Source organism: Hipposideros armiger, unplaced genomic scaffold (assembly GCF_001890085.2).
Source record: "Hipposideros armiger isolate ML-2016 unplaced genomic scaffold, ASM189008v1 scaffold_739, whole genome shotgun sequence".
NCBI lineage: Eukaryota > Metazoa > Chordata > Mammalia > Chiroptera > Hipposideridae > Hipposideros > Hipposideros armiger.
In genome coordinates, this window is record NW_017732089.1 from 635,573 (window position 1) to 658,319 (window position 22,747).

The window sequence follows — 22,747 nt, forward strand, 5'->3', positions numbered from 1 at the left end:
GCACACTAGCAGCACCTGCACCTGAAGGGCTGGACTTCCTATAGACCCCGTAACATGGTGAGGAGTCCCAGCTAGACAGTTTTGAGACATTGTCTAGAGCTGGAGGGGATCATAACCTGACCTTCCATCAGCCAGGCCAAGTAGGTCACCTGTCTTTAGAGACAGGATTAGAGAGCTCCAGTAGGGGTGGGGCTAGGACATAAGAAACCAGCCCTTGGGCAGGGTCAACTGACTGACATTTGAGGGTATATAATTTTTTGTTGTGGGGTCTGTCCTGTGTATTGTCAGCTATTTAGCAACATCCCTGGCCTCTACCCACTAGATGCTGGTAGCACCCCCTCCCCTCTAGGTTGTGATAACAAAAATTAAGTCTCTACACATTGCCAAGTGCGAATTAGAGGGCAAAATCGCCCTCAGGTTAAGAAGTACAGATTGGAGGCTAGACACTGCTTAATTCTCCACAGTGGAGCAATCCTGGCGTTTGTGCAGGGTGGGGAGGCTGAGAAGGGAAAGACGAGGCACGAGGAGCATGAAGTGACTGGATCTTGAGCTGAGCCCCAGGACTCCGGGCTCATCCTCTCTTTCTGGATTTATAACCCTCTATCTGCTGCTGTCTGCATCTGGGCTAATGTGAAAGATGAAACAAAGACAAGCTTAGGAAAAATGTCTAAAAGTATATAAAAACATTTATTCATTAGAAAACAAGGAGATTGGCAAACATATTCTAGTGAAAGCAGCTCAACTCAGTTTAGCTAGGCTGCTTTAAGAGAAATGCTTTATAATTATAAAGATGATTTATGTATTAAAAAACCAAGGAGATAGGCAAATAAGTATTTTACAAGGGGAATGGAATTCAAGGTCACCCCACAAGACACCCTGCAAAGCAGGGATGGGAACAGGCAAGCCAGTCTCCTAGGACCTGTGCCTGCGAGTAGATGCTCGGCGGATGGGGGTAGTTTTCTTGGGTGTCTCATCTTCTGTCATCTCTGCTGAAAGCTCTATTCCAAGAATTGGAAGAACAAGAAAAAGCTGAGTCACAAAGATGGTGAACAACAATCTTAGAGAACAAATAAGACAGGTCCAGACCACACTGCAGAAATAAAACCCAACTGCACAGGGAGAAAGACAGCCTCGGGGGGAGTGGGTGGAGAGCGTCAACCCAGCAGGACCCCATCAAAACCAGCCCCCCCATCCCCCAAGCTATGTTTCTTCTGGGCTGGCTGGGAGGGAGTACTGTACCTTCCTCACTGGACTCATCACTAGAGAAGACAATTCTGGGTTTCTTTTTTGTAGTTCGCTGCTGGGTGTTTGGATGCCGCCGGGTAGTACGGCGGGGCTCAGGTGTGACAAAGTCATTGTCTGAGGCTGCAGAAGCCAGATGCTGGGGCCTAGAGACTAGAAAAGGCAGAGACATGAGTCCAAAAGAAAAAAAAGAACCTCTATCTGAGAGTAGAGCCAGTCTGGTCTCTCCACCTATGGGGCTGCACCACATACCTGCGGACTGTTTCTTGGCTGATGGGGTTTTCTGGCTACTCCTTTGGTCAATCTGAAGTTCCTCTATTGCATCCAACCCCCTTGTGTGACAGGCCCGAAGCTTCTGTTCAAATTCATCTATTATAGCCTGGAGGGAAAAAGAGATTAAGACGAGACCTGTAAATACAGTTATTTGTATGATCAGAAAGGAACAAGGCCATGAAAAGACGTGGTGAATGAATGTTAAAATGCATATTACTAGGTGAAAGAAGCCAGTCTGAGAAGGGTACATACTGCATGATTCCAACTATGACAATCTGGAAAAGGCAAAACTGGAAATGGTGAAAAGATCAGTGGTTGCCTCCCGGGGTTGGGGGAAGAAAGGGGTGAACAAGGGAAGCACAGGATTTTTAGGGCAGTGAAACTACTCTGTATGATACTGCAATGGTGAACACAGGTTATTTGTCCAAAGCCATAGTATGTACAGGAGCCAAGAGTGAACCCTAATGTAAACCATGGACTTTGGGTGACAATGATGTGTCCATCTAGGCTCATTGATTATAACAATTGTCCCACTCTGGTGGGGAATGTTGATAATGGGAGAAGTTGTGCATATGTCGGGGCAGAGGGCATTTGGGGGAACTCTACTTTCCACTCAATTTTGCTTTGAACCTAAAACTACTTTTATTTTTAAATTTTTTTTAAGCTGAGCCATCCTGCCACCTGTTGGCAGCTCAGCGGCTGCTCAGCTCAGGCCGGGAATCGAACCGCTGTGGCCCAGAGCTCAAACTCTTAACCAACTGAGCCCTTGGCTGGCTCTAAAACTACTTTTAAAAAGTTTATTTAAAAAAAAAGAAAAGAAAAGAAAAGAAAAAACCCCCAAAGAAACAGGAATTGGAGACAGAAAGATCTGGTCTCTGGTTGCTGGGTTGTAGTCGAACAGGGGAAGTATGTGGGTGACTCCAGGAGCCTCAGGGCTGCAGGCCACATGGACTAGTGCTGGGACCCACCCAGCAGGCACTGCTCACCTTGCCCTCAGGCTTGGCCCCGCGCCGCAGCTTGCTCACAACTGACAGAAAAGTATTGAAGATGGACTCATCTGACAGTTTGTCTCCAAAGCAGTCAAAATTGTCGAGCATCTTGCGGAGACCCCGCTCTGTGAAGGGCAGCTGTGACATACAGTAGGCCAGGTCGCGGTACTGCCGCTCGGTTCTGCAGATGGGACAGGCTTTGTGAGGAGCAGCGGGAGATACGGGACTTCAAGGCGCATGCTCCCCCAGCATCTCCTGCCCCTGCAGGGCCCTCTCAGCATCAAGAACCCCCCAGGAAGGCAGCATACCGGGCTGTGCGGAACCGCTGACACAGCTTCTCCACCAGGCTCTCAGTCTGCTTGTCCTTGGTGATGTAGGAGAGCAGCTGCCTACAGAGAGGCGGGATGCTGATGTCCCGTCGCCTGGGCCGGCTCTGAAGCCCCCACTTCCACCCTCCCTGGGCCCGCCCCAGCACTGGTCCTCTTGCCTTAGCGGAATCTTCTCCGCCATGGCCCACGCCTGCCTCTGTAGGCAGCTGCCCTACTGTATCGTCTCCTGCCCTCTCCCAAACCCCAGAGGGCCCACCGCACTCTCCTGAGGAATTTTCACAGTGAATGGAAATTTATAACAAGAACAGCTATGACCCCGTGAATACTACTATGTACCTACCACCATGTCAGGAACTTTGGCTTATTGAATCTTTTTAAGAACTAAGGGGCAAGTATTATTGGCCTCATTTTATACAGGAGAAAAAGGCAGAGAGGTTAACTCACTGCTGAAGGCCATGCAGCTAAAAAGTAGCAGGAAAAAAGAGTACCAGAGTTAGAATTCAAATAGTCACGCGCTGCATGATGGCGTTTTGTCAATGACAGACTGCATGTACGGCGGTGGTCCCATGAGATTATAATGGAGCTGAAAAATTCCTACCGCCTAGTGATGTCATAACTGTCATAACATCCTAGCACAACGCATTACTTACGTGTCTGTGGTGACGCTGGTGTAAACAAACCCATGGTGCTGCCAGTTGTATACAAGTATGTTTGGTACATAACACTTGATAATGAGTGACTATGTTACTGGTTTATGTATTTATTATATTATATTTTTATCATCATTTTAGAGTGGTCTTTCTTCTTAGAAAAAAAGCTTGCTGTAAAACAGTAGGTTGTGTTACACTGGCAGCAGCCTCATACATCTTGTGTTTACTGTCTCTTGATTGTATCATTTTCTCTTGCGCTTGATTTACTCTTATGTTGTTTTACACAGTAACGTGCTATACAGGCCTGTAGCCTAGGAGCAATAGGCTGTGCCATATGGGCTATACCACCTAGGGCTCTATAAATGCACTCTGTGATGTTTAAACAATGATGAAATTGCTCAGTTGATGCATTTCCCAGAGCCTATCCCTGTTGCTAAGCAGCACATGACTGTACAGGTTTCTCTGACTGCTAAGCCGTGCTATGTGAAAAACATGCCCCAAGGCCCAGCAAAGCGTACTTCATGATGGTGTGAAAAGGCTCTTCTTCCACCCCTCCCTCGGGGTCTGACAGGCGGCTGATGATATCTGGAAGGAGATTATAGATTGCATTGCCCTGTAAGAGAGAATCATGTTAGAGAGATAGGTGACCTACATGTTCCCTTGGCAGCAAACCCTCAGCTGCCTGTCTGCCTCTTACCTTGTGCGAAAGCTCATTGAAGAAGTTCTTGGCCAAGGCAGCAATCTGAGGCACGGGGTCAATGAGCAGCACAGCCATCTCGCTAACCTGCCCCTTCACCTTCACCATGTCCTTCAGGATCAGGTGGGTCATCACCAGCCCTGCTGTTTTCCGTACTTGCTGAGCTGGGTCGCGGAGGCTAAGAATAAATCCCAAGTCATTGGGACCAAGACCATGGGCTACATCCTGACACTGGCAGGAAAGGCCCTCATTAGGAATCTAGTACCACTCCTTAACATACCATTCTAGAGCAGTTAGAAAGCTGTCTAGAGTTGAAAGCTGGGATTGAGTAAAGAGGCCAAGCTTTAGCCAGTTAGTTCATCAATCCCTTTAGGGCCATCCTTAGCCAGTGCCTGTACAGGTCAGTAACAAGCAAATGTTCAAGGTAATGCTCAAGACTAGGATAATACAGCTTTAGTGATTCTCATACCGACTTAACTAGACCTTCCCAGAGCTGGCAGGGGCTGCTAAAGCGTTGTGAAGGATCTCTTACCGAGCATACAGATGAGGTGTCCAGGGGTCCACCAGGTTGGGGAAGCGGATGGCCAGATCCCCAGTAGCAATCATGATGTTAGAACGGAGAATGGGGAGTGAGGACTTTTCTAACATGGTGAACAGAAGACGGAGCTGGGAGTCACAGAAAGTGGCACTAGGGGCAAGGAAAGGATCATCAGGGAAAATCATACCATCCCCATCACCCTTCAGTAGGCGGTACCAACCCCAGGGCCTACCTGATCATGCAGAACTTGCCAAGGGCAAGTGATGCAGCTGCACAGAGCTCTGGGTTGCAATAGAGGCCAGGGCTGTTGCAGACTTTAAGCAGAAGTGGAACAAAGGCAGCCAGTGTCTGTTTGCCTGTTGGAAGAACAACTCTAGGTTTGGGACAGCTTATCTCATTTGGGGAGGTCACTCAGCAATCCTTCTTACCATCTAATAGTTCCATTTCACAGATGCTGCGGATTAGTTCTGCCTCTGTGTCATCAGCAGTGGCCCCGACCAGCCCCATCTCCTCCTCCATGGTGGTCTCTGTGCTTACATTCTAAGAAAGAAGCCAGGGATCATGGGTGATCAGAGACCACAGTTTTGATTCCAGCCTATCCTTCATTTTGCACGAATGGATTTGGGAAAAGGCAAATTCTGCAAAACCATTCATAGAATTGTCAAATGTGTCTGTAGAGAGGAAGGACTCCCAAATTAAAGAGGAAAATAACTAGGTCCCCTATACTTGTTTTTAAGTTGCCAAAGCATATTCCTATATGTCTTCTTAACTCCGCATAGAAGCATATCATTTCCTGTATATGGTAAACCAGACAGATCATGCCAGACAATGGTTCAAGGTCACAGAGAAGGTCAGACCTTATCCCACTGCATCAAGGCTCTGTGTTTTGTCTGCAAGGCATCAGTGCCTCTAGTGGAGAACGCAAGGTCCCCATCAGGTGGTAGGCCCAGTCACGAAGGCTGATGTGCATGTTCTAACAAACACTATCTTGAGCAGAGCCTATTTTTATGCTGAGGTCCCTACTTAAATGCTTTGTGTTTACCTAAAACATGGTGATCATGGGCAGACTGTTCTATCTTTGTTCTCACTAATATTTTCCAGAGTAGTAGCACAAGGAGGCGGAGTGTTGTCTTCATTTCATTTAACAGTAAGGAACAGAGATCCCAGAAGGAAATGTGAATGACCTGAGGTCATGAAACAAATCTAGGAAATGCTTGGGACGAGCCCAAATGCCCAGGCGCTCCATTCACCTCCTTTGGCTCTTTAGTCTTATGCTCCTGTTCTTCCCGAAGAACTCGGCGCCGACAAAGCTCTCCACTCACTGCCTGTTCCAAATGAATCAGCTGCTGCAGAGCCACATCCCCAGCCAGGGACAGCAGGTTCATCAACAGGAAAGCGGGGAGCACGGGGGTCTCTGGCGGGGAGAGGAAAGGCAAGGAGAAAACGTCATAATCGAGTTTCACAGGACTCTGCATCCTGTTTTCACTGATCTTCCCCTTGCTCATGTGCTAAACAAACTGAAGAAGCTAGACATAGGGGTGGGGGAATGGTGATGGTGATTGCCCAACCTGAGTGACAAAAATGTGATAGTGAGGACTGAGGGGGTCAGGCGTTGTTGTAGGAAGTGGTGGTGGCAGTGGCTTCTGGTCTGCCAGGGAAAGCAGAAGCTGGCTGCTGCCCACTGGGCCCATCGACCCTCTTGCCCACTTACTTGGGTCCTCCTGGGGGGTGCTCTTTTCCTCTAGCTTCTCCAGGGCCTGCTTCGCACATCCCTGTAATATCTGGGCACAGATCCCTTCAGGGCCCTCAGCCAGTTGGTAAATGAGGGTCACGGCCACCTCTTTGAAGGGAATCCAGAGTGGGTCTGGGTGGACAAAGCCTGAATAGGAGAAGAGAGGAGTTGCCCACAGCAGACAGAACCCAGTTCTGCCCGAGGCCCTTCCTTCATGATAGCGCACCTCTTGTGACCATTTCCTGTAGTCGCTCAAACAACCTGTGTTCCTTGGGCAGCCGGAATGGAGGCTGACGTTTGTCCCGAGAAGGCTGTTGAGAACAGGGATGATAGCATGTGGGTGTGCAGAGGGTGGATAAGAGGACCCCCCGCTCTCCTTAGTTTGGATGTAACCACCCCACATACCTTTCTCCTTTCAGAGATGTTGCCAATGGCACGGCACACCTGTTGGGCCAGCCTGTAGTCCTGTGGGAACTTCTCATCCAGCCCTATGCTCACCAGTGTGTCTAAGTTGCTTCCTACAATTTCTGGTTTTCCTCTAGGGGAAGGAAGCCATAGAGTTAAAACTAGTCACGGACACAACTCTTTATGGGGGACAATACCAAGGGTTCCTACACCCAACACAGGGCTTCCAGAGTCCCGGAGCACTACAAAGAGGCTCTGACACAGGGCCGCCTCTCAGAATCCCTCTTCCCCTATTGACTCCACTATTTCTGCTAGGCAGGGGGTGCTGGTACTTGCACTATTTAATTTTCCATTTAGGTAGCCAACTCACACACAGGGCTCAGCTGGGCCTGACTGCTATTATTAAAGGACAGGGAACCTTCTCAGAACCTTCCTTTCCTCTCTCATCCTACTCCCCGTCTGGACCTGAGTCTCACCGTGCCATCATCCCAAGAAGCATGACGGAAGAACAGCGCTCCACAGCGGAGCAGGGGACCTTTTTGGTTGCCCGCTCCCAAAGCAGCTGGGTCACTGCCGGTTTCAATTCATCCTTCTGCACAAACTCACAGAGCTGAAGAAAAAAGAAAAAGGCCCCAGGCCAAAAAATAATAATTGCCATGATCCTTGGTGTACTTCTCTGAAGAGAATATTGAGAACCTGAAGGGGGTAAAAGCAATCCTCAGGAATGGAAAAGGAAGGAGGAGGCTCACAATGGAAAGTGGGGGTTTGGGGAGGTACTTCCACCTCTGCTACTTTTCTACTCTCATGCCTTCAGAACTACATTCACTTAGATGACATACCGAAACTGACCCTGTTGAGTTCCATGTGGCTCTATGCTTCTGCCCACATTCTGGAGATTTCTAGGAGGCTTTCTTGCTGTTACCACAAACCCAATCCTTGCCTTTTCAGTTTGCCAATGGTACCAACACTCGTAATCACAAATGCATAAAATTTCAGTCACCTAATTTTTTTCTTCAAAGGTTGGATTGGGGGATTGGGGGAGGGGACCAGCCAAGTTGTTGTTCTTCAATCTCCGTTGTGGAGGGCGCCAGTCGTCATCTGGCTGCCCATCGGCAGCTTGTGGCCTCTAAGCTCAAGGTGCCATGCTCAGTCTTAGCTGCGGGTGGACAAATCCACCATCCCATGCGGGAGTTGAACCAGCAGCCTTGTTGTTAAGAGCGCACACTCTATCCACTGAGCCATCCAGGCGGCAGCTCAGCTCAAGGTGCCAAGTTCAGTCCTAGTTGCGAGTGGGCATAGCCACCATCCCATGGAGTTGAACCCAGCAGCCCTGTTGTTAAGAGCACATGCCCTATCCACTGAGCCACCAGGTGGCAGCTCAGCTCAAGGTGCAGAATTCAGTCTTAGTTGCGGATGGGTGTAGCCTACCATCAAACAGGCAATCTTGTTGTTACACCAGCTGAACCATCCTGCCACCCGTTGGCAGCTCAGTGACAGCTCAGCTCGGGTGCAGCATCACTGGCCCATGTGGGAATTGAACCTGCAGCCCCGCTGCTCAGAGCCCGTGCTCTTAAGCCAACTCTTAACCAACTGAGCCACTCGGCTGGCCCCACCTAATTTTTTAAGACTCAGTCGGGCTGGCCGAGTGGAGTGTTGGTTAAGAGTTGGCTTGGGAGTGCCAGCTCTGAGCAGCATGGCCCCGGTTCGGATCCCACATGATGAGGGCCAGTGACGCTGTGCCCTCTACAGCTAAGATGGTGAACAACAGCTCGACCTGGAGCTGGGCTGCTGTGGGTCGCCGGCGACAGCGTGGGCTGCAGTGGGCTGCCATGAGCTACCGTGAGTGGCTGGCAGCCAGCGTGAGTGGCTGGCAGCTGGCGAGAGCGGCCATCCAAAAGGCTGGCGAGTGACTGCCTCACCCGGGAAGAGCACAGTGATTATACCAACATGGGCCAGTGAAGCGATGTCCTCCACAACTAGACTGAAGAACAAAAAAGGACAGCAACTCGTCTGTTCCCCTTCCCTGATTCCCCAACACTGTTCCCCTCCGCCCAATTCCCCAATTAAAAAAAAAAAAAATCAGTCACTTAGTCCTACCTATTCTTCCTTTAAAATTTGTCTTCCATTAAGTACAATTCTATAGATTTCCCTCCCACCCCCAGAGTCTCGCCCCCACCTTGTCACTGCACGCATACAGCAGCCTCCAGGCACCTTCCTGCCCTAGTCTCCCTTCCAATCAACCTGTATGCTACTGCTGGACCAGTGTCCCCGACATCTACTTCATCATGCCACACTGCGGCTCATCATTTAGAAACCTCTCTCCTTTACTTACTATAGGGACTTGGACCAGTAGCTAGCCTATGGATCTTAGGCCAGTCGCCACCACCGGCTCTTTTCTTTTCCCGAGGGGAGAAAAATGTGGCTGGCAATAGTGCTCCCGCCAGTGGAAGCTGGTGGTCAGCACCACCTCCACCCTTTGTCCCCATAATCCAAATGCTTCAGAGAAGGTTTGCCTAAAATGCTGGAGTCCCTGGCTAACAAGGTCAAAGTCCTAGACTCTGGAAAGGCATCCAGGGACCTTCACAATTTAGTTCCAACTCACATTCCCAGGCTTTATTATCTCTTCCAGCTATCAATTTTCAGCCAGAACACAATCTTCCTCATTCTACAACATAGCTCTGCTCTTCCTTGGATTTCTGTCTTTCCCTCTTTTCTCGAATTCACTAAATCCTACTCATCAAGACCCAACTTAAGTCCTAGCACCTTTAGAGAGCACACTGCTCTCTTTCCCACTCTGTACTCATCAGTATAACATGTAAGTTACGAGTATGCTTTCTGGAGCTTTTTTGCCTGAGTTTGAAGCTCAAACTTTGCCACTAACTGGCTGTAACTAGCCGAGTTCTTTAACTTCTCTGTGCCTCAGATTTCTCCTTGTAAAATGTGGATAATAGTATCATCTCATAGGGTTGTTGTGAGGATTAAACGTGAACATGAATAAAGTGCTAAGAATAGTGCTCGGCATATAGAGTGTTATTATTCTATTACTACTACTACTATAACCATTACCTGGCCACTTAATTATCTATCCATTGCATTGTTCAATAAATGTTTTGTGTTTTTTGGCTACCAAGTAGACTGTTGGTTCCTTTCAAGTTGGAAACTTCCAAGCAAATAATCTTATCCTTTGTGAGGTTGTGTAAATTGCTGAACACACCGTAATCACTCACTAATACATTAGTCATGTTGAATGACTAAAGAAAGAGGAAGTGAGGAGACTTACAATTTCCTCAAGACATTGAATGGTCCCAAGTGAGGCATCCACTAGCAGCAAAGAGAAATTCTGAATGAAAGCCTGGGCCTTGGCTCTGTGGGAACAGTAAACATCAGGGGTCATTAAAGACTGGTACCTTGAACCTGGCAAAGAGGTGGTTTGGACTATCCCCCCCCAGTGTCAAGTAATGGCTTACGATGGGTTTCACTGGAAATTCAGCCCTACTCGGAGCCCCATTATAGACCTACTATCTATGGACTCAGAACTCCTCTAGAAGGATGGCCCCTCACCCTCAATTTCTTCAGGAGACTAGAAACATCCCGAGAAGCTGATCTCAGAAAGTCAGCAAAGGCAAGGGTACCCCATATACCTGGCTGAGTCCTCTTTGGGGTTGAGATAAAGTTGGCGGTAGGCATTAAGCACAGCTTCCCGGACACCAGGCTCCTTAGACCAGACGAGAGGCAGCATGCGGCGCACCCCAAACAGGGCCTGAGGTACCCCAAATTGGAATGCCATCACAAAGAATTCAATCACCTCCTGTACCACTGAGAGGACAGACACAAATGTCACCCATCCGCTTGGCAAAACTTCTCCCCAGTCTCAAAGATAGAACCTTTCTTGATATAGCAACATCCAAGTGGGGGCCTTCCTCATTTTCCCCGAGAATGATGACTCCTATAATGCTCTATCATGAAATACTATACGCCTTAAATAGGTACGCTCCATGGGGCTATAGCAAGCAAATGGAAATAAGAATTCCTACCTTTTAAGCAAACACATATCAAAAAATATGGACAAGACTGGTTGTTGCAACCCCAAGGCCCAGTGCTTACAGAGAGGGGCTCGGACACATCATACCTGTGGTGGTGTGTTCATACATCATCTTGCTGATGATGCCAATTGCCTCTGTAATCTTCAGAGAGAAGCCATAAGCATCCTGCAGATACTGCACCAGCATCTCCTGCTTCACCAGCTCATCCTTTCCCCTGGATCTCTCAGGCTCGGACACATTGGGCTTTTCTTTGCCGTCAGTCTGTCCTGGACCCATGTTCTCTGCAGACCCCTGGGGATTCTTCTCCTGTGTGGAAGCTGCTGGGCCTAAGAGTTAAAGAATGTTCAAGATGGGGAAATCCAACAGGTATAAAACATCCCTGGGTATTTCTTTCCACAAAAAGAGGTATAAATTTAGAACCTATTCTAAAATATCTTGGCTCATTTCTCAAAAAAGATTGCTGAAGTTCTCTATGGTTTGGAAATACCCTTTTACACTCTGTGTCTATCAATTTTGGGCCTGTGGGCTGCTTCCATTTCAGAGCAGAAGCACTGCCAACGCCCCTCTGCGCACTTTCAGCACCAGGTTCTGTTAACTAGGCTAGTGTCTGGCATAAAGTAAATGGTCTACAAAATACTAGTTGAACTATTTTGTCTGTTGACTGAAGAAGGAAAAGGAATTACCTTTGAAAATAGTTCCTAAGAGATTCAGGAACCTGGTCTCCTCTGGCTCTTCTGGGTCCATATGACTGAAGGGTTCAGACTCCTGGAAGTGGCCTATGGCTTCTCGAGTGAGAATGATGGCCTGCCTGAAAGAACATCAACCTGTCACCAATTCAGCACCCATAAAAGAGTTACGGCACTCTTAAAAAAAAAAATTATAATCGACATACAAGGGCCAGCCAAGTGGTGCGTTGGTTAAGAGTTGGCTTGGAACGCCAGCTCTGAGCAGCAGGACCCCGGTTTGGATCCCACGAGGGCCAGTGATGCTGCGCCCTCTACAGCTAAGATGGTGAATTACAGCTCGACCTGGAGCTGGGCTGCTGTGAGTCGCCAGCAATGGCATAGGCTGCAGTGGGGCTGCAGGGGGCTGCCGGGAGCTACCTTGAGTGGCTGGCAGCCAGTGTGAGCTGCCAGCAGCCAGCGTGAGCTACTGTGAGCTGCTGTCCAATGGCTGGCAAGCGACTGCCTCACCCAGGAATAGCACCATAATACCAACATGGGCCAGTGAAGCGACATCCTCCACAACTAGACTGAAGAACAAAACGACAGCAACTTGTCTGTTCCCCTCCCCCGATTCTCCAATAAAATCTTAAAAAAAAAAAAAAATCGACATACAAGAGTATCACGGTAGCCTTTTGTAAGGGAGCCTACCTCATGATTCCATCAAGCACTTAGACCTAATGCCCCAAAGAAAAGGAACACTTCTCATGCTTAAAAAGCTGTGAAGCACCTATGAAAGGGTGGAGCTCACACTTTTCCTATTTCTGAAGCGACAAAGCTTAACTATAGTCTTCAAAAAGCTCAAGTAAGGCTTTTAAGTTTTAAAAATCACAAACCTATTCCAAACATCTGTTTAAAAACTTTGCCAAGTGAAAGTTTAGAAAAAATAAACTTTCAATAACTGGTTAATTCATGGTACAGCCATACAACAGGAGTTGATGTAGCCATAAAAAATACTGAGGCAGCTATCCATGTACAAATATTAAAAAGCCACTGGGATGGGCTGGCCGAGTGGCGCGATGGTTAAGAACTGACTTGGGACGCCAGAGGGCCCCGGTTCAGATCCCACATATGAGGGCCAGTGACACTGCCCTCCACAGCTAAGATGCTGAACAACAGNTTTTTTAGATTTTATTGGGGAATTGGGGGAGGAGAACAGACAAGTTGTTGTCCTTTTTTTCTTCAGTCTAGCTGTGGAGGACGTTGCCTCACTGGCCCATGTTGGCATTGTGATCATTGCGCTCTTCCCAGGTGAGGCAGATCGGTCGTCAAGCTTCTGGACGGCCGCTCACTGCAGCTGCTGGCCACTAATGCTGGCTGCTGGCTACACACGGTAGCCCATGGCAACCCACTGCAGCAGGGGTTGCAGCCTACGCTGTCACCGTCACTGGCGACTCACGGCAGCCCAGCTCCAGGTGGAGCTGTTGTTCACCATCTTAGTTGCAGAGGGCAGTGTCACTGGCCCTCATGTGGGATCCGAACCAGGGCCCTGCTGCTCAGAGCTGGTGTCCCAAGCCAGCTCTTAACCAACGTGCCACTCGGCCGGCCCTATTATGTCTATTTTTATGTGAAAAGAAATGAAGTGTCAAAGTAGTTATGTGACTTGTCCCACTTACAGTAGTTAGTAGTGAATACAAGCTCAGGATTAAAAAAAAATTCTTTTTTTTAAATTACAAAAGTGGTAAAACCAGTACAGTTCCTGTACTTTCTCCAACATAGTACAAAGATCTAAACCAAATTAACATTAATTAATTCAATGCTATTAACTAATCTACAGACTTTATTTGAATGCTGCCCGTTATTCTATTTATATTCTTTTCTGGTCCAGGATCCAAGCAAGGGTACCACAATGTATTCAGTTGTCGTGTCTCCTTAGTCTCCTCTACTCTTTGTATTTCATGATCTTGACACTTTTGAAGTGTACTAGCCAGTTATTCTGTAAAATATCTCAGTTTGGGCTTGTCTGATATTTTCTCATGATTAGACTGAGGCTATGCATTTTTGGCAAATTACCATGGAAGGGATGTTGGGTCCTTCAGATGCATCATACCAAGAAGTACATGATGTCAATGTCCCATTGGTGTTAACTTTGCTCACTTGTTAGTGTTTGCCAGATGTCCTCACTGTAAAGTTACTATTTTGCTCCTTGCAATTACTAAGTATCTTGCAGGTAGATACTTTGACACTATGCAAACATCCTGTTTCTCATCACATTTGCCCACTAATCTAAGCACCTTTTGATTCTTGCCTGCCACAATTATTACTATGGTATTTACTAAATGGTGACTTTTTTTTTTTAAGCTTTTTATTGGGGAATTGGGGGATGGGAACAGCGCTGGGGAATTGGGGGAAGGGGAACAGACAAGTTGCAGTCGTTTTGTTCTTAAGTCTAGTTGTGGAGGACGTTGCTTCACTGGCCCAAGTTGGCACCATCATTGCGCTCTTCCCATGTGAGGCAGATCAGTCACCAGCTTCTAGATGGCCGCTCACGGCGGCTGCTGGCCACTCACGCTGGCTGCTGGCTACACANCCAGTGAAGCAACGTCCTCCACAACTAGACTGAAGAACAAAACGACAGCAACTTGTCTGTTCCCCTTCCCCCAATTCCCCAGCACTGTTCCCATCCCAATTGCCCAATAAAAAAAATCTTAAAAAAAAAAAAAGCCACTGGGATACATAGTTAAGTGAAAAAAAGGAAGGTGGTAGATCAGTGGGTAGAGAATTCTATCACTTGTGTAAAGGGCAGGGGAAGAACATACATTTGGCTGTACGTCTACATACATGGTATCTCTAGAAGGACACTCAATAAACTGTGAACATTGTTTCCCTATGGGACTAAGTGGCTAGGAACAGGTTTGGAAGGGACTTTTCATGGTATGTCCTTTTTGTAATTTAAAATTTTGTACCATGTGAATGTATTGTCTAATTTTTTAAAAGTAAATTTCTGCTTTAAAAAACTGTTACTAAACTGTTACAAAAGTTATTAAAAAGTTTTGTTTTAATGTATGTTTAAATTTGTAATTGGAAGCAAACACCTCAGTTATTATTATGAAGACCTTAACCCATCGTGGAATGCTGAGGATTTCTGGAGGAGGTGACATCTTTAAATGAGATGAAAACTTTTTTAACTGATAGGAGAAAATACTAACATGCTTGGAGGCAGAAGAAGCAGTTATAAAACTATAGTATCTCTTTATGCTTTAGCAAAGTAATGAGACATAAGGGAGAGCTGTGTTCTTTTCATATTCAGCATTTTCTGAACAGCCTAATTAGGTAAAAAGTAAATAAACAACTGTAGCTGAGGTTTAAGAAAACCTGAAGACAGCTCTAAGGGCTTTTTTGCTAAGTTGCTCCAAAGTTCTAGAGTCACAAAAACACTCAGAGAAATTTTTTCTCTAAGATCAGGATTCATACTAGGTTGACTTAAAGATTAAAGTAGGATTAAGCAAGTTTGATATTATTTATTAGCTCACAGAATTTAAAATTAGAGTCATTAGAAATCATATACTCTAATCAACTTCTTTACAAATAATGAAACTGAGGCCTAGAAAGTTTAAACAATTTACTTAAGATCATACAATTAGAATTATATTTACAGGCTTCTTCAAAGAAAGGAGGACCTTTGCCATATTTAATATAATACTATTTACATTTAGTTGGTTTGGTAGTTTCTTTAAACATTTATAAAAGTAGAAAAGTACGTTTAATTGTGTACTATGCCTTTGGCATAAATCTGGTGTACAAACCGTTACTGTAGTGAAAACACCTACTACCATCATCTGGTGGCAGCATACTCTAAGTGCAGTCCATTTTAAAGAAATATTGTTTCTTAAAGGTTAAACTCTAAACCTAAACAGGCCATTAAAGAATAGCTCATTCTTTCACATACTTGTAGCTAGCTTTGGCAAGCAACTGATGGATGCGTCCTTTTACTGCTTCAGCGGTCTCTGTAGTAGCAATTTTCTCAGGAATCTCTTCTTCCTGGGGAAGTTTTAGCAGTTGTTGCAGGGTAGACTTTAACTCTGGCAGCATGGCTTCCCACTCCTCCTCTGGGTCTAGCACTGCGGCTGAATGAGAAAGTCTCACTTAGACTCTTTCTTTAAGAGTTTCTGCTGCAGGAAGATGACTGTCTGGTGGGGTGGGGTTGGACTCCTACACAGTAACTACTCACAAGCAGCTGCAGTTTGCCTCTTGGTCCTCATCTCTTGTAATTTCTGGGTTTCCTTCTGTAGTGGTCCAGCAAGGTCAGTATCACTAAGCTATCAAGGTAAGACGAATATCAGGGTCATTAAGTCACATAATTTCATCTGTTCCCATTTAATTCCTTCTCTTTTGGGTGGCTCAAGCCTACTTACCTTGCAGGAAAAGGGATTATTGGCAAGAAAACTGGCCAGCAGCTGGATGGCATTTTTACATACTAGTACCGACTTGTCTGCCAGACGTCCCACTGCTAAGGCCACCACTGCCTGGAAACGTGTCAGGGGGAGAGCCTATGTGGGATAGAAGGGGAAGGATCAGCTCACATCCCACATCCTTCTTTCTACTCAAGATGATCTTGAAGTAAATTCTAAATGAGCTACCCATTCATTCTAAAGAAACTTTTCTATGGGATATAAAATAGTAAAGGAGTACTCTTTGTAGTGGTTAAGGCACAGTATAGTCCTTAAAGCAACATCCTTGCCTTTGGTAGAGGAAGACTCTTATTAGTAGTAGCAACAACCTGAATTCTAGACTCTTCTTTGGAACAGATATTTTCTTTGACACTGGATTCCTCTTTTCTTTGGCCTATATATACAGAGTTACTATATGTCTTTATCATGTAGAAGGCTGTTCTGTTCACCTTCTGCTGGACAATTCGGGTGAAGAGTTGCAAAACACGGCTCCGCACAAAGGAGTTGACATCATGGCCATGGGCTTGCAGGGTGTCTAAGAACTGGTCTCTGGTGTCTCGGGCTGCTTCCTCCAGCTGATCACCATTCAGAACCTGCAGTACCATCTCTGCCATGGCTGCAAGCACAGCATTGCGCATCATGTAATTCTGAGAGAGAGAAATGAAGTTGATATGAGCCTCAGATCTTCAACAGTAACTCTCCTTTCCTTAAACTCTTGTGCCTGTCCAGATACAAATAAGGAGCAAGGCCTTTAGACAAGGTTAAGCTTGCGTGTCTAAGCTTGCCTGTCTTAGCTATAATTCTTTCTGGTCAACTGCCTAGGTATTTACCCCTGAGGTCACTGGAAAAAGCTGAATTCCAGAGGGGCCTTGTTTGTTCAGAGAATGTAGGAACAAAAATAAACAGAGCCCAAAACCATTTTTCCCCGTACGGCTCACCCAGGTAATCATGACAATAACTGAATATAAAATCGTATCTACCTACCAATATACCTTTACATTTAAAAAGCATTAGTTACTACCTTTCACCTGAGGTCTCAATGCCTTTGATTTTTATTAATAAACACCCCCTTTTCCCTCCCACTCCCCTATTTTACCGAAAGAAAATGAGACACAGAGGAGCAAATATGAGTCCATTAGGGTGCCAAGCAAGTCCATTACAGAATCTGGTGGAGAACAGGGTTTGGGGTTTTTTCCAGGCTAAAGGCCAGAGAATGAGTTCCTGCACAAGAAGTTAAAGTACATTAGATGAATGACTGGACTGTCTTTGTCCTTGACATTCACCTAGGAGTGCCTCGCATCTGTTTGGAAAACGGCCAGGTTAATATTCAGAGACAAGAGAAAATGGAGAGAGATGACATGGGAAAGCACATTGTATGGAGAAAGCAAGGCAAATCAGATGGTAGAAACTTCATCCTGAGAAATGGAAAGGACTCAGAATCACAGCTGAGTCACTGTCACTAGACTTAAGCTGTGGAACTGTCATCTCCCCTACCAGACCAAGATAAAACCAATGTGACATTGAAATAGGCTCTTTATTCAATAAACTTTATCTGCTTCTCTACGGGAAGGAATTGCCACAGTGATAAAACTAGACAATTTGACTTCATGTGAAAGTTATCTTCCTGTTAAGAAATAGCTTTTCAACAATGGACTTAAACCCCCAGGAAAACCTGAGATCTCTAGGTTACCACCTACCTCTCCATCCAGATGATCTAGCAAAATGCACATGCTGGACATCAAGATGGCCGGGACACGTTCTGCTAGTTCTGTCAGGAAAGCTGCGAAGCCCTTTGCCCCTGACGTGTCCCGACTCAGCTCTTGGGGACACTTCTGTCCAATCTCTCTATGCAGGGAAGAAAACACAGCCATTTCAAGATGATTCAGTTTCCACTAAGGGAAAAAAAAAGACTGGTATCTAATAGCTGAAGGAATCTAGTGCTGTGCAAAGAATATACCGTATTTTCAATCTTTCTTTATCTTCTTCCTGAGAAATGAGAATTAGAAATTCAGAGAAGAGTTACCTTACAATCTCTCCCACTATGCTCTTCATTCCATACTCAGTTGCCCATAGATTCACAGCTGCCACCAGTACAGGTGCCAGATGTTCGAAGTGCTGCAGCATCTGGATGATCTTCACAGTGGCACCTGTGAAAGTACTAAACATGAGAAATTATGGGCAAAATGAAAAAGGTGGGCAAAGTGGAGGGCTAACTTACTGAGCATATGGTTGTAACGTGTCAAGGCTACACCAAGCAGGCGTGCTATGGCTTCTCGGGTGGGGCGGTTCTTCTGGTGACTTATGGTGGGGTTCTCTAGAAGGCGGTAACAGCAACCAGTAACCAAACTGAGAAAGGAGGTGAGATGATGGAATCAGCTGTTTGGGCTGTGCTTCATTCTGCTGCCCCCAAAGTCGGGGCCTTCCAGTTTTCTTCATTCTATCTACCACCTGCTACACCAAGCTGCTTTATTTTGCTGACCCCAGATAGGTACTTCGTCTTTCAAGATCACCAACTTTCAACCAGTTCTGATGCCCCTACAGAAACTGAATATATGATAAAAGATAGGACAAAGTCACTAATGACTTCTCATTGTCAAATAATGGTCAATTCAGTCCTCATCTTAAATGACCTTTCAGCTCCATCTGATATAGTTGATCACTCCTTTCTCCTTGAAACATGCTTCATTTGGCTTCCAGAATGCCAGACTGCCTTCTCAGTTTCTTTGGCTGGTTCCTCCTCCTAATCTCAACCTCTTAATGCTGGAGTACCCAGGGTATAGTCTTGGATTACTGCTTTCTTCTAGCTACTTACTGATTTAGTAATCTCATTCAGTCTCATGGCTATGAATACCATTTATATAAACATATTATATTCCAAAATGTGTACTTCTAGGCGAGACCTCTCTCCTGTACTCCTGGTATATATATTCTGCATCCGAATCTGACATTACTTGGATGTCTAAGAAGCACCTCAAACTTTGTACATCTAAAAACCAAACTTCTAATTGTCTCCAAACAGGCCCCACAAACTTCTCCATATTTCAGTTACAGGCAACTCTAATTTTCCAAATGCTCAGGCCAAAACCCTGGGTGAGTCATCTTTGACTGCACTCTCCCTTAAACCTCACACACGTGTCACCTCATCCTACAAGCTCTACCTTAAGAAGAAAAGTACAGACTCCAACCACTTCTCCCCATCTCCACTGCTACTCTTTGGTCTAAGTTACCGTCATTTCTTGCCCAAGTTACTGCAATAGCCTCGTAACTCGTCTCTTGCTTCCCTCCTTTCCCTCCATGGTCTGTATCAACACAACAGCCAGGAAGACCCTGTTAAAGTACAAGTCAGACCACCTATTGCCCTGCTTGAATGCTTGAGTGGCCCCATCTCACCCTGAGAAAGCATCAGTCACCGTGATGGCCTACAAGGGTCTGCACAGTTTGGCTCCCCACTGTTCCCCTGACCTCATAGCCTCTCTCTCGTCACTCTCTCTCAGCCGCTGTGTCTCTGGCCTCGTTGCTAGTACTTGTACATGCCAGACATACTCCTTCCTCAGGGTCTTTGCCCTTGCTCTTCCTCCAGATAATCCAGAGGTAATCATGGCTCTGATTACCTCCTCTGGGTCTTTGCTCAAATGTCATGACTCAAAGAGGTCTTGCTAGAATGGCTGATTTAAAATCACAACTCTCGGGCCAGCGGAGTGGCGCGTTGGTTAAGAGCTGCCTTGGGACACCAGAGAGCTCCGGTTCGGATCCCACATATGAGGGCCAGTGACGCTGCCCTCCACAGCTAAGATGCTGAACAACAGCTCATCCTGGAGCTGGGCTGCCGTGAGTCGCCGGCGACGGCATAGGCTGCAGCCCCTGTGGCAGTGAGTTGCCATGGGCTACCGTATGTAGCCAGCAGCCAGCGTGAGCGGCCATCAGCCGCAGTGAGCGGCCATCCAGAAGCCGGCAACTGATCTGCCTCACCGGGAAGAGCGTAATGATGGTGCCAACTTGGGCCAGTGAAGCAACGTCCTCCACAACTAGACTGAAGAACAAAAGGACAGCAACTTGTCTGTTCCCCTTCCCCCAATTCCCCAGCACTGTTCCCATCCCCCAATTCCCCAATAAAATCTTAAAATAAATAAATAAATAAATAAATAAATAAATAAAATCACAACTCTCCTTCATAGTTACACAGAACAAACTGATGGTTGCCAGATGGGAGGGAGTTTAGGGGGATCGATAAAAAAGGTGAAGGGATTAAGAAGTACAAATTGGAGTTACAAAATAGTCACGGGGATGTAAAGTACAGCACAGGAAATATAGTCAATAGTATTGTAATAATTATGTATGGTGTCAGGATGCGTAGTAGACTTATGGGGGGATGGCTTCATAAGTTATAGAAATGTCTAACCACTATGCTGTACACCTGAGACTAATATAATATTGAATGTCAGCTGTAATTTAAAAATAAAATCACAACCCTGTTCCACCAAACTTCCCATCCTCCCTCTATTTTTCTCCATAGTAATAAATCATAAAACATACTATATATCTTACTTATTTTAAAACTGGCCTTTGCTCTACAATATATACTCTATCAGGTCAGAAACTTTTGTTTCCATTGCCTATAATGATGCCAGCCACGCACCTAGGAGATTCTCAGTAAATACTGTTTCATGAATGAATAAATGGGTATTAAAGTTTCTACACTGTTATGAGTATACTTCTATGTATTAGAGATAGAATTGAGGCATGAAATGAAGTATTTAAAGGCAGATCTAGCAACAGAGCCCTCACTGCTCACAGCTCAGCATTATCTGTAGTCATCTTAATTGCCTACCTGACAAATTCCTCTTCAATTATTGAGTGGTTCCACAGGTGACGAATGTCCAACTGGAGCAGCTGTGTTAAAAGCTGAAGAATCGGTTGCCTCTCCTCTTCCCAGTCAAAGCCATTGGCTGCCCTGGCCCGGGCTTTCTTACCCTAAAATAAAGAAAAAAATAAGAATATAAGAAAAAAACAAACAGTGAAGACCTGCTAGTTTGAATGCCTAAACTATCCAGTATCGAGACAAGGTAGAAGGTAATAAAGAAGTAGTACAAGTTCCAAAATCTAAAAGAGCTGCTAATCAGAGAAGGATATGTTGTGATACTATTGAGCACTTACTCATAAATTCTAAATAAGAACAGAAAGGGGTCTCAGAATCATTGATTGGATTCCCTTCTTTCCCATAATTCCTCTAAATCTCCAGGCCCTATATTAAGTGAGCCAGGAACTCCTCCTTACCTTTCCACCAAGGTCCAGGTCCATGAGACTTGTCTGGCTGGTCATGGTCTCAAAGGATTCCAAGAGGCGTATCAGAGCATAGCAGTTCATTTTGAGGGCGTTTAGGTGGGCGCGTCTATCTGATACATTCAAAGTTGCATTATCCAGGATAGCGGGAAGTTCCTGGGAATGGCGGGACACCACTGCGCGGAGCAGAATCTGGGGTCAGTTTCATTCACTTTCCTCATATACCCGAATCTCAAAACACCCAGTACTCGCAGCCATCAGATTACCAAAGATCTGTGTTTCATCTCTCAGTGGCCATAACACAAGCTAAGTCCTTTGGGACCCCTGACCCTGATCCCATGAATATGCCCTGTCCCTACTTTCTCACTCCAGTTGCCAGTTTCTCCCTGGCAACTGGAAGAACCACCTCTGTTAATGAGGTAGTTCAAAAGCAGGAAGAATTTTTTGTTGGTCTGCCCTTACAGTGAACACACATAACTCTGTATTGACCACCAAGATTACAGACCTTAGGTCAAAGGTCCCTGAACTTAGCCAAACCAACTGAATCACCACAGCCATGATATCATCATTTGGCTGATAAAATGTAGTAAACAAACAAACAAAACCTTCCATCCCATACCCACTGACCCATAAACACCTTTTATCAGGAATTCCAGAGTATCTTCCTTGAGGCCAGGATCTATACTTCGAAAGTGACTATGAGGGAAAGAAAGTGTGGGGGGTGAGACAGGAACCTGCAGAACCAGCCCATTCTAACAGATCAGATCGAACTTGAAGAATCTAATGGTTAACAATACATGTGAAATTGCTCAACTGAACAAATATGGTGGAAAGTTGGGGTAAATGCTCATCAGTGGCAATATCAGCACCCAGAACCATCTACCAATGAACTATAATTTGGAATTTGAGGACAAACATGCAAAGTTAGGGTAAATAGCCACCAGTTCTTTAAAGTACCAGTGGGTATTTTACTTACTGTAGAATGCTGTAGACAGTATCAAAGTGCTCCAGCACAGCTAGGGGTCCCTGAGCTCGGAAGGCAGCCTGAAATGCTATAAAGATGAAAGAAACTGATCAATACAGAGGGGAGAGGCCTTTTTGGTCAATTCTATTCATGGCAGAAAATCGAGTTAATTGCTTTTATTGGCAGAATCACAAAAGGTATAGTTCATTTCAATGTAACCTATTATAATAATATCTTACATTTTGTTGTTTTACAACTAAAGACTTACTTGAATTTCACCGCATCTCTGAGCTGGACAAAGCAGACAGTATTATGCCTATTTTTTTTTAAAATTGGGGATTATTGGGGAACTGTGTGTTTCTCCAGGACCCATCAGCTCCCAGTCAAGTAACTGTTTCAATCTAGTTGTGGAGGGCGCACCTCAGTGGCCCACGTGGGGATCGAACCGGAAACCTTGGTGTTATGAGCCTGTGCTCTGTACTTTAACCACCT

The 22,747-nt window shown here is 45.7% G+C and overlaps 1 protein-coding gene across 3 annotated transcripts in view; it reads right to left on the reverse strand.

Annotated features, from left to right (window-relative positions):
• Positions 1-668: 668 nt before the first annotated feature.
• NCAPD2 (non-SMC condensin I complex subunit D2) overlaps positions 669-22,747 on the reverse strand; it is a 30,142-nt gene continuing 8,063 nt past the window's right edge. Inside the window, exons 3-32 of one of the 3 annotated variants that reach the window (XM_019627668.1) lie at positions 22,268-22,343; positions 21,929-21,987; positions 21,286-21,467; positions 20,840-20,982; positions 18,230-18,357; positions 18,035-18,158; positions 17,709-17,856; positions 16,461-16,658; positions 15,976-16,110; positions 15,792-15,879; positions 15,510-15,687; positions 11,582-11,706; positions 10,985-11,224; positions 10,497-10,671; positions 10,136-10,220; positions 7,332-7,465; positions 6,856-6,988; positions 6,677-6,761; positions 6,430-6,597; positions 5,969-6,132; positions 5,147-5,258; positions 4,951-5,074; positions 4,713-4,868; positions 4,181-4,358; positions 4,002-4,096; positions 2,813-2,893; positions 2,502-2,685; positions 1,495-1,621; positions 1,240-1,395; positions 669-998 (exon numbers count right to left, since the gene is read on the reverse strand). In XM_019627668.1, coding sequence (XP_019483213.1) covers positions 913-998; positions 1,240-1,395; positions 1,495-1,621; positions 2,502-2,685; positions 2,813-2,893; positions 4,002-4,096; positions 4,181-4,358; positions 4,713-4,868; positions 4,951-5,074; positions 5,147-5,258; positions 5,969-6,132; positions 6,430-6,597; positions 6,677-6,761; positions 6,856-6,988; positions 7,332-7,465; positions 10,136-10,220; positions 10,497-10,671; positions 10,985-11,224; positions 11,582-11,706; positions 15,510-15,687; positions 15,792-15,879; positions 15,976-16,110; positions 16,461-16,658; positions 17,709-17,856; positions 18,035-18,158; positions 18,230-18,357; positions 20,840-20,982; positions 21,286-21,467; positions 21,929-21,987; positions 22,268-22,343 — 4,067 coding nt within the window. In that variant the 3' untranslated portion in view covers positions 669-912. Of the gene's footprint in view, positions 999-1,239; positions 1,396-1,494; positions 1,622-2,501; positions 2,686-2,812; positions 2,894-4,001; positions 4,097-4,180; positions 4,359-4,712; positions 4,869-4,950; positions 5,075-5,146; positions 5,259-5,968; positions 6,133-6,429; positions 6,598-6,676; positions 6,762-6,855; positions 6,989-7,331; positions 7,466-10,135; positions 10,221-10,496; positions 10,672-10,984; positions 11,225-11,581; positions 11,707-15,509; positions 15,688-15,791; positions 15,880-15,975; positions 16,111-16,460; positions 16,659-17,708; positions 17,904-18,034; positions 18,159-18,229; positions 18,358-20,839; positions 20,983-21,285; positions 21,468-21,928; positions 21,988-22,267; positions 22,350-22,747 lie in introns of those variants that run through there. The other 2 variants (XM_019627669.1, XM_019627670.1) reach the window with 2 other exon arrangements.